We start from the raw sequence: 15468 nt of genomic DNA, 5'->3' as shown, positions 1-15468 counted from the left end.
ATGAGATAGCGATATCAATGGTACATGTAGAATGGGACTGTGATGCTAGATCGCTGTGAGGAACCTATCAATGGTACACCAAGAATGAGAGGGCGGTGGTAGCATCTTGTTTGGATCGGCTAGAGCTAATCGTCAATTAGAATTAGCTGGGTGGAGGTAGATAGTTGAGTACTCCTCCGTCCCAAATTGTAGATCATTTTAGCTTTTTCAGTGTATGTAAATATAGTGCAAATTGTAGATCGTTTTAGCTTTTTTAGTGTATGTAAATATAGTGTATGTCTCTTAAAAAATTAAAACGACCTACAATTTAAAACAGAGTAAAATGACCTACAATTTAAAATGGAGGGAGTAGTTGTTAGCTGGCTAGCAGAGTGAGTTGTCAGCTGAGAATGAACTGGACACATTTAGCTGGATGGCTAGCTCTATATATCCCCCAATGTTTACTCTAACCAAACAACTAATTTCCACTCTAATCCCTCACAAAGTCACACATGTGAATACAATCATCATACAAACTAATTTCCATTCCATTCCAACGCATGAGAGTAGTAGATTAGATGGGATGAGAGGATCATGTTTCTAAACGAGTCCGTATTAAAGTTTACACGGAGCCGCGTGCATTCCCCGTGATGACGCAACGAAACAGCTCCATTGGCCATCTTGCGGTGGCGGGGCGGCAGAGCTTTGTACGCACACTGCACCCTGCCCCGGTGCCGGCCGAGTCGGCACCCACCACCTCACCCGACGGCCGCGCCACGTCCTCACCCGTGTCGCTTCCGGCGATCACGCGGCTCACCCCCGGCCCACACTCCCCGCGCCACCGCGGCACGCAACCGTCTCAAACGACAAAACACCTCCACCACTTGCGCGCCGCGCGCACGTCAACCTCGCCGTCGCCGAGCCGCCCGCCCACTCTATATCACCACCTGGCCTCACAGCTCAGCTCAGCTCACACTACTTGTCACTCGCATCGCTCCACTCCAGCTCGCGTCATCACCCATGGCGTCCGAGGCCGCTGCGTCCGCCGAGCCCGCGCCGCAGGTCGTGGACGAGTGCCGGGGCGTGCTGTTCGTGTACAGCGACGGCACGGTGGTGCGGCGCGCGCAGCCGGGGTTCGCGACGCCCGTCCGCGACGACGGGTCCGTGGAGTGGAAGGACGCGACGTTCGACGAGGCCGCCGGGCTGGGGCTCCGGCTCTACCGGCCCCGGGAGCGCGGCGGGCGGAGCCGGCTGCCGGTGTTCTTCTACTACCACGGCGGCGGGTTCTGCATCGGGTCCCGCGCCTGGCCCAACTGCCAGAACTACTGCCTCCGCCTCGCCGCGGACCTCGGCGCGCTGGTGGTCGCCCCCGACTACCGCCTGGCCCCCGAGCATCGCCTCCCCGCCGCCATCGATGACGGCGCCGCGGCGGTCCTGTGGCTGGCGGCGCAGGGGCGCACCCCCGGCGGCGGTGGGGACCCGTGGGTCGCCGAGTCCGCGGACCTCGGCCGCGTGTTCGTCTCCGGCGACTCCGCCGGCGGGACCATCGCGCACCACCTCGCCGTGCGCTTCGGCTCCCCCGACGGGCGCGCCGAGCTCGCCCCCGCCGCCGTCGCCATCCGCGGCTACGTCCAGCTCATGCCCTTCTTCGGCGGCGTCCAGCGCACGCGGTCGGAGGCGGAGTGCCCCGACGACGCGTTCCTGAACAGACCCCTCAACGACCGGTACTGGCGCCTGTCGCTGCCGGAGGGCGCCACGGCGGACCACCCCGTCGCCAACCCGTTCGGGCCCGGCGCGCCGCCGCTGGAGGGCGTGGAGCTCGCGCCGACGCTGGTCGTGGTCGGGGGACGCGACATCCTCCACGACCGCGCCGTGGACTACGCGGCGAGGCTGAGGGCGATGGGGAAGCCCGTGGAGGTGCGGGACTTCGAGGGGCAGCAGCATGGCTTCTTCACCATCGACCCCTGGTCCGACGCCTCCGCCGAGCTCATGCGCGTCATCAAGCGGTTCGTCGACTCCGACGGCCGGTTCGACTGAACCGGAACCGGTTCAGGACTCCCCGGAGCATCATTGTGTCGTCTATTTCCCGGGGTTTAATTTATAATAATTTTATTTGTATTTCGATAATAGGCGAGCTGAATCCTTGAGAATCATGGTGAAAATCCAGGCAACAACAACATGTTGATCGGAGTCGAGCTCTAGTGTTAATCCACATAAACCAAAATGGGTGGCTAGCTTGCATTTTGTGAGTCGAAATCAATATGGTTTGGGTAAAAGTGCCATGACTTTGTGACAATGTTTTTATTTCTACACTTCTCTCGTCTTTCTCACTTTCACTCCCTGCAGTGATTTTGGGCCTCGCTTTCCACTACTAAAATATTAAAATCCCACGGACAAATTCTTGGTGTCACCTACGAGAGATCCTACTTACTCTTTCCATCCCAAATTATCTCAAGTAAACGGTACGAATGTATCTTATAATTTAGAAAAGGGGCTAAGGCAACTAGGCGTCAAAAAGCTAAAGGCCCAATAGCTAGAAGCATCCTGGAAATAGCCTAGACACGTTACGACCCATCGCCCGACCTTCCTTGGTCGGAAGACAGGAGCCACGACTCGCTGGCTCAGCTAGCTCGGGGGCGGGGTCTGCAAGGAGCCCACAACACCTCACCCACTCCTTAACTCAGGAAGACATGTGCCGTACGAGAGGCATTAAAGGCACGACGTAGGCCCCCTGACCACCCCATGCCGGAGACATGACCAGGTGAGGGGAGCCGACCTTTAACCAGGGGTCCGAGGGTGAGGCAACACCCTTCGGACCGCCCAGGACGGCATGTAGGATGATGCCACGCATAGTCGTACGCGCCCACATGCCCCGGCGTCATCATCACCTTTGCTATCAAGGAGACCCATCAAGATCAAGGCTATGCCACCGCGCCAGGCCCAGTACGATCCCGTAGGCGAGGTGGGATCTAGTGATAGACGTTACGGTGAGGAGCGGCCGTGAGCGCACTAAAGAGGTCAGGGAAAGTTGGGACGAGCGGCACGCCCCGTCCAGGCCGCTAATCACAGCTCGCCCATACGTCACCAGTACGGATGACAACAACAGCTCCCATCGCGTTCATTGCCACGAAGTTGGCGGACAGGACGGGAGCACGCCACGGAGCAGGCCGGGCCATGCATAGGCAACCCACACCGCACAGGAGTCACCGTACAAGGTGTGCGAAGTCCACAACCATATAAGGGGATAGGACAAGGAGGTCTCTTGGTGCAAGGACGACCCAACCATGCCATAACCCCGACCTCAGAGGTCGGGGACCCCCTCCATTTTTCAACGTTGTTGCCCGGTCCCTGGCCTATATAAGGGGAATCGGGCCTTCCCCCTCTCTCGCATTCAACGCACACACCCACACATTGCACGAATGCTTGCTTGCAAGCACCCCATTGTAAGCTCAGTGCACTTGATCCAAGGAACACGACTCCTGCTGAAACTGGACGTAAGGATTTTCCCGAACCAGTATAACTCTAGTCGGAAGTAAGGAGAGCGCGTCGTACAATCACTAGTCGGCAGTCCGAAACACTGACAGATGGAGTATGTAGGTAATTAAAAGAGAGGTAGTGGGGCCCACTAATAATGATGTAAAATTGCTTGAAGCATACAAAAGTGCTCTGTTAAAAAGGTGAAATTGTTCTAAAACAAAAAAAATGTTCTTAGAACGAGAAAAGTAATGTTCCAAGAAAATAATTTTTCGGTTTTGGAAAAAATGATCTAGAACAAATAATAATGTTCCAATCAAAAACAAAAATTATTCTTGAATAAAGAAAATGTTCTAACAAAAAAACAATTGTGCGCCCATAGGCAGTTGAAGAAGAGAAGAAGCTCATGAGCACGAAGCACCTTCTAAAAACTGCCGAGCTATGCCAAAGTAGTAGGCCGAGAAATAGCAGGCCGGGGCAAGGCCCGGTATCTTTGTGATTGGGGATGGGCTACATCCAAATGGGGCGGGGCCTTAGAAAGTTAGAAGTGGGGCCATTAGAAGAACAAGACCCTCTCAAAAAAGGAAAAAAAAGAAGAAGAACAAGAGGACTAACATCTACCATGTGTTAAGCTTTCTGGAAAAGTAATTTGATAATTCCACGTACAACAGAGCAGGTGATCCGTCAAAGTGATAAGGTTAGTAGCTGACGGTACCGTGCAGGAGCCTGTCTAACCCAATTCACTGACACCTGACATGTTGTGGCCAGTGACAGTACAATCGAGAAGGTAAGGAACACCTCATTGGTGTTCCTTTTAGTTGTTATTAGTAGGTGTTTACGCTTTTGTTATTCTGGCACTGGCGTCTGGCGTCTTCACCATCTTTCTGTTTATACTATATATAAATAAAATGCGACTGAAATGTGAAATCCTACCATTCTTTTATTTTAAGAAAACGCACCCTATTTCTCCTAGAGAAGCTGACATATTGGAATTTAAAGTTCAAGTTTAGGACGATCGGGACCGAAAGATAAGTTTAGGTGGCCTCGAATGACGTACTTGATAACGAGTTTAATTAAGCACCTATAATGTCTGTTAAAAGTTCAGGTTTTAATAATATATAGTGGAATTAATAATACAATATCAGACTTGCTACATTCGCAGAGTTTAGGGTTCTTTTTAAATTATGTGCACAAGGATTTGAACGATGGTGGATATCCTTGTTACGTATTATATTACTACATATCCATTGTCGTTTTGAGCACTTTATCAGCCACAGTTGACACCAGACGTTCTACCTGATCCATTTTCACCGTAAAGGAACCTGTCTTTTCTTTCTTTGCCCATTGATCTGTCATTTTGTGATCAATTCCTGATCCATCTATCCCTCAATACATATCTCCCTTTGGATAAGTTACAGCATCTTTCTGTCACGCACGAACGAATTCATCTTACAAAGACTTCGGTCTGAATTCTGAACTCTTCCATCCAGTCAGTTTTCTTAGACAGTCGTCACTCAGATCTCCTTCGAGATTTAGTCTGTACTAGTCATCAACAAAGACATCTATCATTCTTGCCTAATCTACGTTATATTCATTTGTTGCTGATGGGTCCAATCTGACCAGATCGGTATTATTATTATTATCCCATTGATAACTGTTTCTTTGCAAATCAACCTTAAATTGAGTACCCAATAATCACGTGCTCCACATCAAATTATTATGGTTGCATGCTAGAGTTGATTGATAGGAGTGAACGACTGAATTAGTATCTTGTGTGGTCGATCCCCATTTTATAAGACTTTTTAATTAATAAATTTGGACTAAATCCTAGGAAGTTGGATCCCATTACATACCCCAAACCCCATATAATCAACTGGATCGGTAGTATTTTCTTGGAAAATTTAGGATTTTATACAAACTCGAACAAAATCCTACACGATTGAACATAGTACGAGTCACTGAAACACCCCCATAAAGTTGATGAAAAGACCTCCCTGCACTGCAGGAAAGCATGAAATGTTGGATAAATAAATCCAGTGACTGATGGCAAACAAAAGAAAGGGTTGTGATAAGTGTTGTGTTAAGCACTGATTCACTATGATCCAACGGTTAATGACCAATTAGCACCAACTCCACTACTTATAATTACCTCACCAAAGCTATATGTCACATCACATGGTATGTTATACTGTATTATTATAGTGACCATGATCACGCCATTAGCTCGCAGATGTGCCAATATTGGTCACTTGCCAACTTTTTTAGATAAAGGAATAAGTATTATTCTGGCCTCTATGAAAATTCGGCTATTATTACAAAGAAACACACTTGCTTTAAGCGAATTTAAACAGAGTCAACAAATTAGAGGCAAAGCCTATTACTAAAACTGCCACCCATTCTTCACGAAAATCTCCATGGCTATCGACTTCAAAGCTTGACAAGCCCCTAGAATAGTGTCCCGACCCTCCTCCTTCTGAAGTAGAGCCCAAAACCTGATCCAGTATGTGGCCTTGAAAAGAATCTGCAGACAAGTTTGTTTGTATGCTTTGTTAAAAATAATTTCATTTCTGCTTAGCCAAATGGCCAACAAATGGCACTTACACCCATTAAAAATTAGTTCTTCTTCCTACCCCTTGTAGGCATGATCCAAACATATACATTACATTATTTGGTTTATAGAGGCCATAGGTGGTATGTATGATTCTCCAAATTAGCCTAGCTAACTGAGAGTCGAAGAATAGGTGTTTAATAGTTTCATTGCTATTACAGTAACAACATTGCATACTTCCATGCCAATTTCGTTTAGCCATGTTATCCTCTGTTAGAATTACACCACGATGAAGGAGCCAAATGAAAATTTTTACTTTAAGGGGTATTTTTAGTTTCCATACAGCTTTATTTACCGGCAAAACCCTTTCATCTAGGAGCGCTGAGTACATAGAATGCACTGAGAAGAGCCCATTTTTGGTTAAGGACCAGATACAAACATCCGGTTGGTCCTCAAGCTGTACATTGGCAACCTTAGTAACCAATTCAATCCAGTCCCTAAGGTTACTTCCTCTCTCAAAGACCTTCTAAAGGAAATATTGAAAGGAGTAACAGATAGGACTTTTTGAACGGTGTCATGTTTCCTAAAAGTCAAGTTAAACAAATTTGGGAAAAGCTCAGAGAAGCTTGTGTTTCCCATCCATTTGTCCTCCCAAAATCTTACTTGCCTTCCATTTTGGAAATTGAAGGTTACACAATCTAGAAAGTCATTTTTAACCTTCATTAATCCAGATCAGAATTGGGATTTGGGAGTCACCCGGTTTCTTTTGCACTTGTGTGATGGTTTTGGTTCTTAAATATTTGTTTCGAAGTAGTTGTTGCCATATACCATCCTCATTAATAAGCTTGAAAAGCCATTTACTAAGAAGACATTTGTTTTGGATTTCTAAATTTAAAATTCCTAGACCACCTTGATCTGGTCACTTGCCAACTGCCATGGCCTTTATTAATCACCATTTGTTTGCAGCTCAACTTCGCTATATCAAGATAAAGTGTGATACTTTTTAAGTTTTTTATGCTAAGTTGATACGGCACAAATTAAATATAATGCATGATCTGATGGACAGACTTGGCCAATGCCGACTCAAAGCCATGAAACAAGTTGGCCGTTTTTAGTAATTGTTCAATCCTAAAATGGCAAAACATCCTCTGCCGTCTGCCCTACTCAATTATTACTCTCTCTGTCCTTATGACGCTTAGGACAAGATAATTAGCTCATTTTTTTATTGTTACACCCCAAAGCAGGAGATTATGGGGGCTTGTAAAAACAAGGAACATCATTTAAAATTAAGACTAATATTACAGTAAACATGCTGGGTTTCTAATCAGCATCACAGTCCCGAAATCCTAAATGAACAAAATGGGAGTAAAAAATAAGCTGAAATTTTGTTTATGTTCCCCTCGACAACATATGTCAAAAATATAGGATAGGGTGCATTTAGGGGGGAAATTAAAAACACTTTTCCAGCGCAGAAGGTAATCCCAATAGAATTGCGATTTTTTAGTGTCAATTGAATATCACCATCGCCTGACTCAACCCAAGTGGAAAAGCCACTAGTCCGCCATCTTGATGGCTTGATCCAGGAGGGGGAAAAAAGGCAACATAGCTAACAAGAAGAACTAGAGCATCCATGTAGTCCATAGATAATAAAAAAGTAAGAAACCAATAAGTGATGACAAAAAGAAACAAGGATAAAAGGGCTCAAGCTAAGTGAGGTGCAGTTCAAGTGTTGTGTTGAGCACTTCAATGATGAGGCCATTACTTCAGCAATGTGCCAATGGCGACATGCCAATTGCTATCAATAACACTCCCCATTTCTTTGCAACTGAACGTAGCTGTCAAGCTAAAGCAAGCCAAGCTAATTGCTATTGCTAACCTGACATGGCGTGCACACACATAGCATGTGACCTGATGGGCCAGATTTGGGCATTTGGCCAATGCCGACTCGAAGGCCACCATACAATAATCTAAACATTAGTTTTTAAAAACCAATGCAAAAAAAATTAAAGAAGCAAAATGATGATGGAGGCTTACCCTCCAGTTAAATGCTGATAAAAAGAACCCATTACCACAAAAGACTAGCAATTAGCAAAAGATGGTGGATTTGTGCTGCTTGTAATGCTAATTGAGGTCACTTGCTGGGATCATCTCCGGTCCAAACAGGTTTGCGCCACTTGTGCAACATACCGACCGTCCGATATGAATCAATCACAATTCACAAGATCCAACGGTCAAGACAAATGGATTATCAAAAGATGCAATTGCCCAATGTTTTTGTTACGGTGACGTTGGTTCATGGAAGTTTTCACCGTGGGGCTGCTAAAGATGCCTACATCATGCTAGATAGAACCATAGGTTTATCAAAATGCACAATGCTACGTAGTTTTCTTTTCTTTTTACTGCAGGATGGCTATATAAGAGAGGGTTTAGGCTGCACTGAAGATCATCAGCTCAACTCAGCCTTCTTGTCTTCTCAAGTTGTCTTAAATCGCCAACCATGCCTGCCGTCTCGGCTGCCGCCTGCTGCGCCGCCGCTACGCCGGCGAACGAGGTCGTCGAGGACCTCTTCGGCTTCCTGCAAGTCCTCAGTGACGGCACCGTCTTCCGGTCGCCGGCAGAACCGGTGTTCTGCCCGACCACCTTCCCCGCCAGCCACCCCTCCGTGCAGTGGAAGGAGACCGTCTACGACAAGGCCAAGAACCTCCGCGTCCGCATGTACAAGCCGGCCGCCGCCGGGAACAAGCTGCCGGTGCTGGTCCACTTCCACGGCGGTGGCTTCTGCCTCGGGTCGTGCACGTGGGGGAACGTCCACGCGTTCTGCCTCCGCCTCGCCGCGGACGCCGGAGCCGTCGTGCTCTCCGCCGGGTACCGCCTCGCCCCCGAGCACCGCCTCCCCGCGGCGCTCGACGACGGCGCCGGTTTCATGCGCTGGCTCCGGGAGCAGTCCGCGAACGCCGGCGAGGCCCTCGACGCCTGGCTCGCCGAGGCCGCCGACTTCGGCCGCGTGTTCGTCACCGGCGACTCGGCCGGCGGCACCATCGCGCACCACCTCGCCGTGCGTGCCGGCTCCGCCGCGGCCGCGGAGCAAGGCGAGACGGCGGGAGACCCTGCTTTCACGGTCCGCGGCTACGTCCTGCTGATGCCGTTCTTAGGCGGCGTCCGGCGCACGCCGTCGGAGGCCGAGTGCCCGGCGGAGGCGTTCCCGAACCTTGACCTCGTCGACCGGTTCTGGCGGCTGTCGCTGCCGGCCGGCGCCACCAGGGACCACCCGGCGGCGAACCCGTTCGGGCCGGACAGCCCCGACCTGGGCTCGGTGGACCTCCGGCCGGTGCTCGTGGTCGCCGGCGGCCTCGACTTGATCCGCGACCGCACCGTCGAGTACGCGGAGCGGCTGGCGGCGATGGGCAAGCCGGTGGAGCTCGCCGAGTTCGCCGGCAAAGCCCACGGGTTCTACCTGCACGAGCCGGGGTCCGAGGCCACCGGCGAGCTGATCCGGGCCGTGGCTCAGTTCCTCGACGGCTGCGTCGCTGCGACTGAGGCTGGTGCAGTTCTGTAGTCCAGTTGGTCCGTAGTGTCACCTGAGGAACAGAACATGGAATCCGCTGACAGCGAGCTTATACCAACTTCATCAATTTCAAGATCTATGGTCTAATTTCTCGGAAGTATTTATAAGGTAGAGTGTGCGTACGAATCCCATATATGTAAGTCTATGTCAACTTACCAAGCATGAGTTTTTTTGCAGTTTGTGTTCATGGATGTAAGTCGGAATGTTTAGTCGTGAAAGTCTCTACATATATAAACATGTGCTTATTGGACTATATACATAATACATGCAGGTTTTTTTTTTACTAAGGCCTCAATTCATTTTTCAGCCGGATTGGATTCCGGCCAGGATTAATTCCAAGCCCAGTTCGAGTGATTCCATCTGTGTCACTCAATCCGGTTAGGATTTAATTTTGCCAATCCACCCAAACCGAACAGGCACATGGAATCAATCCGCCTGGGATGCAGGTCGAGTTGTAGCAGTAGTCGAATGGGTCCATGGTCACCCTGGGTAGCCCTGCGAGCTTCTTGCTCAGTGCCGCCACGACGGAGTCGAGGATGGCGCCCCGCCCTTCTCGATGTCCCAGACGCGGCATGGGATCTTGAGGAGCTCCCCGTCGACGGAGATGCCGTTGATGGTGACGGCGTAGAAGGGGCGCATCTGGTGGTCGAGCAAGAGCGGTGTCTGCCTAGGCCGAGCAGTGAGCCCGCGCAGGCGGTCCTAGCCTTGGAGCCAGTGATGGCAGGGCCGGGTTAGGCCGGAAGGTGAGGTAGCTGGTGGCGTTCCACGGGGTAAGGTGGTCGACGAGGCAGTAGGAGAAGCGGCCGCCGAAGCGGGCGGCGGCGCGGGACGCGAAGGAGAAGTTGTTGTACCCGAGGCTGAGCACACTGTCGGAGGTGAGGAAGTTGTCGCCGTTGTAGGAGGTGGTGCAGCCCAGCACGACGCCCCGCAGCTTGGCCCGCCTCTGCTTCCAGCCCGCCTCTGCTTCCTGCTGGTGGCAGCAGCAGTCGCGCCGGGCCTCGTTCGGCGCTTGGAGTGGCTAGGCTCCGTTCCGAAGGGAGGGAGGTAGGGAATGAATTCGAGCCGTGAGTAGAGGGGGAAACCGAACCGGGCCTGTTTCTATTTCGGGCCAGATCTAAGCGAACAGCGAATTGAAGCCATGCCTGACTCCATTCCGAGCCATTCCAATCCAGCCGGATTGGGCTGCATTCCGGGCTAAACCGGCTGAACCGAAGGGACCCTAAGAGATTTGTTGTAGAACATCACACAGTTTTATAGTTAGATCTGACAGAATCCGAACACCTTAGAAATTAAATAGCTCGGGTGGTGGACGCGGTTGTAGCGTCTTTGTTATATTATTACTACTAGAATTAGGGGGTTTTGGCAAGGTGTCAAGGCAAGCGTGACATGTGGTAACTTGCAACTTAGCTGATGGTGTAGGGAGCCATTAGAGACAAGGGAGTTGGACCCAAGTGGAGTGGAGACGAGAGTACAGTGGAGAGGAGAGCTCACCAAAGGTGACCAAGAAGATGATATGGTTGGGTAACGGTGGATTACCTTGATCCACACATTGGTGCGTAAATCATCATTGTTACTACCTCCGTATCAAAATATTTATTGCCATTGACTTTTGATCACGACGTTTGACCATTCGTCTTATTCAAAAAATCATGTAAGTATTGTTTATTTTATTTGTGGCTTACTTTACTATCATTGGTATTTTAAGCATGATTCATTTTTTTACATTTACAATAAATTAATACATTTTTGAATAAGATGAATGGTCAAACGTTACAAGTAAAAGTCAACAACGATAAATATTTTGATACAGTACCTTACTTTTACTTTTTAAGTAGCTGTTGATTTCTCCGTATGCAATATAATGTTCATGTGACAAGAAGACTAATTCAGGCTCAATAAAGTTGGATGCATGTTAGACGTCTCCGGATGCAATATAATGTTCATGTGGCAAAGACTAATTCGGACTCAATAAAGTTGGATGCGTATTAATAACACCCTATTTTGTTACATGCATGAATGTGTACAAGGAACCACATGCATCTAGTCTTTCAGGCCTCAACTTTTTTAAATTTAAGTGTTAACCAAAGTTGGCTGCATGTTACTACTGGTACTAATTAAGTTACTATGCCATATATCATTGTCTCTGTAGCCATAGTATATTCCATAGACTTTGACTTTCTGTTTTCCTAGTTCCTAGCACATAAGCAATGGTCATTTAGCTATACTTATAAGGCTCTGTTATGTAAAGCCAGATCATGTTACTTTGTGATTACAGGCCACAAAGGGCTGACTTCAAGGTAGGGCACATGTATGATTCCCTAATTTTTGGGGCATGAGTGGAACAAACTTTGACAGTTCGACATTTCGTTTGGAGTACCTTGGAGGAAGTTTAAAACTAGGAGTGACATTGCAAAGATTGTTGAATCTTAGAAGTGTATATCCAATGGGGTCATCATCATATCGTGATCTGTCCATGCGACCATGTCTTGGCAAAATCCCCAAGAAAAGGATACACATGTCACCATGGAAAGCTACCTGACAGCATCTTGAAGGCAATGTTTATGATTTTTCTGAGGAAGGGAGAGACTGCGTATATGTAAAACCAAATTCTTGCTGAGCCCGGCTGCGGCTAGATCTACATTATTTCTCCTTATTGACGAAAAGTCATTCAAAAACTTAATTGTGATGTGTGCCTATCTCCATCTGCACGCCTACATCATGTAAGACCAAACTGCCAGCTCATATATGCATACATGTCTGCCTAGAGATGCTTTACTGATCCAGTTTCGCTCAAAAAAAGATCAGGATCGCGTTGTATGATCAGTTAGTTCACATTGATCACACGTTTGTACTCACACTGTATGTCAAACCGTCGTACATCATATCTGTCAAACGATCCAAGATTCAGCATGCTGAAGCTTACAAGTCGTCGATTTCATCAGAGGGCTGCAAGGCCACAGGTTCAGAGAGTATGTCCTCTTCGACTCTTCGTTGTAGCAGCATCGGAAGGCCTTTTCAGCTGCTGCAATGAGCATGCTTTGCTCCTTCGAGAGACTAATTTGACTGACTCATTCGAGATCAATGGTTCAGTAGTAAGTAGGTATTGACTTCTGCGGTTGATAATTGAATTTTCTAGTACAAAATGCATGTCACGACAACAGTAACCGTGAACTAACAACAAAGATGGCTCCATATTACTACCACTAAGCAAAACTTCGAAGTTTATTATGAAGTGGTGAAACATTTCTTTACATACATATGAAGGTGTAAAACTGTTAACGGAACATACATGCAGCTAGTTTTTCAACATTTTTAGATTTAATTATATTCAGTGGTAAACTAGCAATTTAAGTTATAATCACTCTGTTCTTTTACGTGCCGAGAAGATTTCGTTTCCTTTTACTGTTTGCGCTGCAATTCACTATATTACTTTCTATAACCTCCTCTTATAATAAAACTAGGTTTGTTAAAGCTATTTTAATTAAATACAAATCAAGTACTGCAAATTTCATATATATATTTTTTTTGTGAGACATATAGCTATTGTTAGTAGTACATTAACTATGTTAGTGGTCAAGCATTAGAAAGCTTTGGAGGTACATATTCTACAATGTCAAACAAGAAAGAATGAAGGAATGAAGCACAATTTTCATTTTGTGTTTGTAATCTATTGATCCAACAGACCTATTACTTTTCTGCTTTCTACTTTGTTTGCAACGGTCAGTACTCACTTGGCCTTGGCAATGTCAAGATAAGGTATGCCACTTGAAGTTACAGTTTAGAGTGCTGATCCAAGGAAGAGAACATGTGTGAATTGTGGTGACCTTTCATTTACTTCCACAACTTTTATGGTTTAATTTCCAAGTACAACCAAGAATAATATCTTGATGGAAGGATCTTTTTTTTTATAACTCTACACCCACAAATGAATCCTACAAAAAAAATCAACTGAAGTGGTGATGATGGACGATAACAACCATGCATTGTGATCTACTTTGAATTTAAAAATTGAAAGGTTCACGACGTGGCAGACTAGTAGTTTATTGTGTACTCCGTTCAAATTTATAGGTTATTTTAGCTTAATTTATCCTAGTCAAACTTGTTGAACTTTAACCAAGTTTATAAAAAATACATTAACATCTACAAAAATATATTTCATGATCTAGTGAAACTAGTTTAATTTAATAGATATTTATATATTTTCTATAAATTTTATCAAAACTAAAGAAAAATTATATATAGGATAAAACTAAAATGACTTATAATTTGAAACTGAGTGGCATGGCTTACCAACTAAACGGAGATGAGGCATATATTTGAATTTTTATTTTATTTTAACCCTTTTAAAACTAAAATTTTAAAAATAACCCAGGGCAAACTAAATTTTCAAGAAGTAGCTCTTTTGGTTACACCAAGTTCCATGGCGCGACTCATAATTGAGTCACTCAGATTGTCAAACACAACTAACATGTGGATATAAGATGGCGAACACGTGGCCACACTTTTTTTTTATGTGACCAGAGAAGAGTATCCTCAACAGAATTTCCCTTGTGGGCAAACCACAGGCCCACAGCATAGCAAAAACACAACATAACTTACAACACAGAGAGAGAGAGACAGAGAGACAGAGAGAGACACACACAACTACAACTAGTCAACTACTATCTTGCCGATTTGTGCTCTCCCCACGAGCTGACACGTGGCATCAACAGAACTACGGTACATAACCTGGAGCTCACAGCTCACATACATGCATGGAGTAGTTGCCGTGCACAGGCAAGCTAGTTTGGAAAATGCCTCGATGCATGCATCATGCACAAACCTTAATGCATGCACCGACACTAGCTATCTGACGGCGCGGCGCAGGTGTGTACGAATCGGCTCACGAGGCCGATCAGCTCGCCGGTGGCCTCGGACCCCGGGTCCAGCGTGTAGAACCCGTGCGGCTCGCCGGCGAACTCGGCGAGCTCCACCGGCTTGCCCATCGCCGCCAGCCGCTCCGCGTAGTCGACGGCGCGGTCGTGCATCATGTCGAGTCCGCCCGCCACCACGAGGACCGGCCGCCGGAAGTCCACCGCAGCGAGGTCGGGGCTCTCCGGCCCGAATGGGTTCGCCGCCGGGTGGTCCCTGGTGGCGCCGGCCGGCAGCGACAGCCGCCAGAACCGGTCGAACAGGTCCAGGTTCAGGAGCACCTCCGCCGGGCACTCGGCCTCCGATCGCGTCCGCCGGACGCCGCCGAAGAACGGCATCAGGAGGACGTAGCCCCGGACCGTGACCGGGTCGAGGTCGAGCTCGCCGCGCTTGGTGGTGGCGGCGCGCACGGCGAGGTGGTGCGCTATGGTGCCGCCTGCCGAGTCGCCGGTGACGAACACGCGGCCGAAGTCAGCGGCCTCGGCGAGCCAACTGTCGTCGTCGGCGGCGTTCGCGGACTGCTCGCGGAGCCAGCGCAGGAAGCCGCCGGCGTCGTCGACCGCCGCGGGGAGGCGGTGCTCGGGGGCGAGGCGGTACCCGGCGGAGAGCACGACGGCGCCGGCCTCCGCGGCGAGGCGGAGGCAGAACGCGTGCACGTTGGCCCACGTGCACGACCCGAGGCAGAAGCCGCCGCCGTGGAAGTGGACGAGCACCGGCAGCTTGCTCCCGCCGGCGGCCGCGGACGACGGCTTGTACATGCGGACGCGGAGGTTCTTGGCCTTGTCGTACACGGCCTCCTTCCACTGCACCGACGGGTGGCTGTCGGGGAAGGTGGCCGGGCAGAACGCGGGCCCCGCCGCCGACCGGAGGACGGTGCCGTCTTCGAGCACGCGCAGGAAGCCGTAGATGTCCTCGACGACGGCGCTCGCCGGCGGAGGCGCCGCTCCGGTGGCGGCTGAAACGGCGGGCATGCTTGGCATATCTACGTGGC

The 15468-nt window shown here is 48.6% G+C and overlaps 3 protein-coding genes across 3 annotated transcripts; 2 read left to right on the top strand and 1 right to left on the bottom strand.

The window, feature by feature from the left end:
- The first annotated feature begins 633 nt into the window (after positions 1 to 633).
- On the top strand, positions 634 to 2291 carry LOC101753575 (probable carboxylesterase 15). The gene has a single exon (XM_004955471.4). It carries the CDS (start codon positions 1000 to 1002, stop codon positions 2014 to 2016), a length of 1017 nt encoding a protein of 338 aa, XP_004955528.1. The 5' UTR covers positions 634 to 999; the 3' UTR covers positions 2017 to 2291.
- A 5990-nt stretch (positions 2292 to 8281) lies between these two features.
- On the top strand, positions 8282 to 9823 carry LOC101753168 (probable carboxylesterase 15). The gene has a single exon (XM_004955470.4). It carries the CDS (start codon positions 8499 to 8501, stop codon positions 9555 to 9557), a length of 1059 nt encoding a protein of 352 aa, XP_004955527.1. The 5' UTR covers positions 8282 to 8498; the 3' UTR covers positions 9558 to 9823.
- Positions 9824 to 14016: 4193 nt separating this feature from the next.
- Positions 14017 to 15448, bottom strand: LOC101752757 (probable carboxylesterase 15). Its single transcript, XM_004955469.4, has one exon. The coding sequence runs from the start codon at positions 15446 to 15448 to the stop codon at positions 14408 to 14410; it is 1041 nt and encodes a 346-aa protein (XP_004955526.2). The 3' UTR covers positions 14017 to 14407.
- Positions 15449 to 15468: the final 20 nt, after the last annotated feature.

Source organism: Setaria italica, chromosome II, assembly GCF_000263155.2.
Source record: "Setaria italica strain Yugu1 chromosome II, Setaria_italica_v2.0, whole genome shotgun sequence".
NCBI classification, from domain to species: domain Eukaryota; kingdom Viridiplantae; phylum Streptophyta; class Magnoliopsida; order Poales; family Poaceae; genus Setaria; species Setaria italica.
This window is presented reverse-complemented; position numbering and strand designations above follow the sequence as displayed.

Bases quoted from the DNA above. Each gene is read 5' to 3' on its own strand.
- LOC101753575 (XM_004955471.4), top strand. From the start codon at position 1,000: ATGGCGTCCGAGGCCGCTGCGTCCGCCGAGCCCGCGCCGCAGGTCGTG.
- LOC101753168 (XM_004955470.4), top strand. From the start codon at position 8,499: ATGCCTGCCGTCTCGGCTGCCGCCTGCTGCGCCGCCGCTACGCCGGCG.
- LOC101752757 (XM_004955469.4), bottom strand. From the start codon at position 15,448: ATGCCCGCCGTTTCAGCCGCCACCGGAGCGGCGCCTCCGCCGGCGAGC.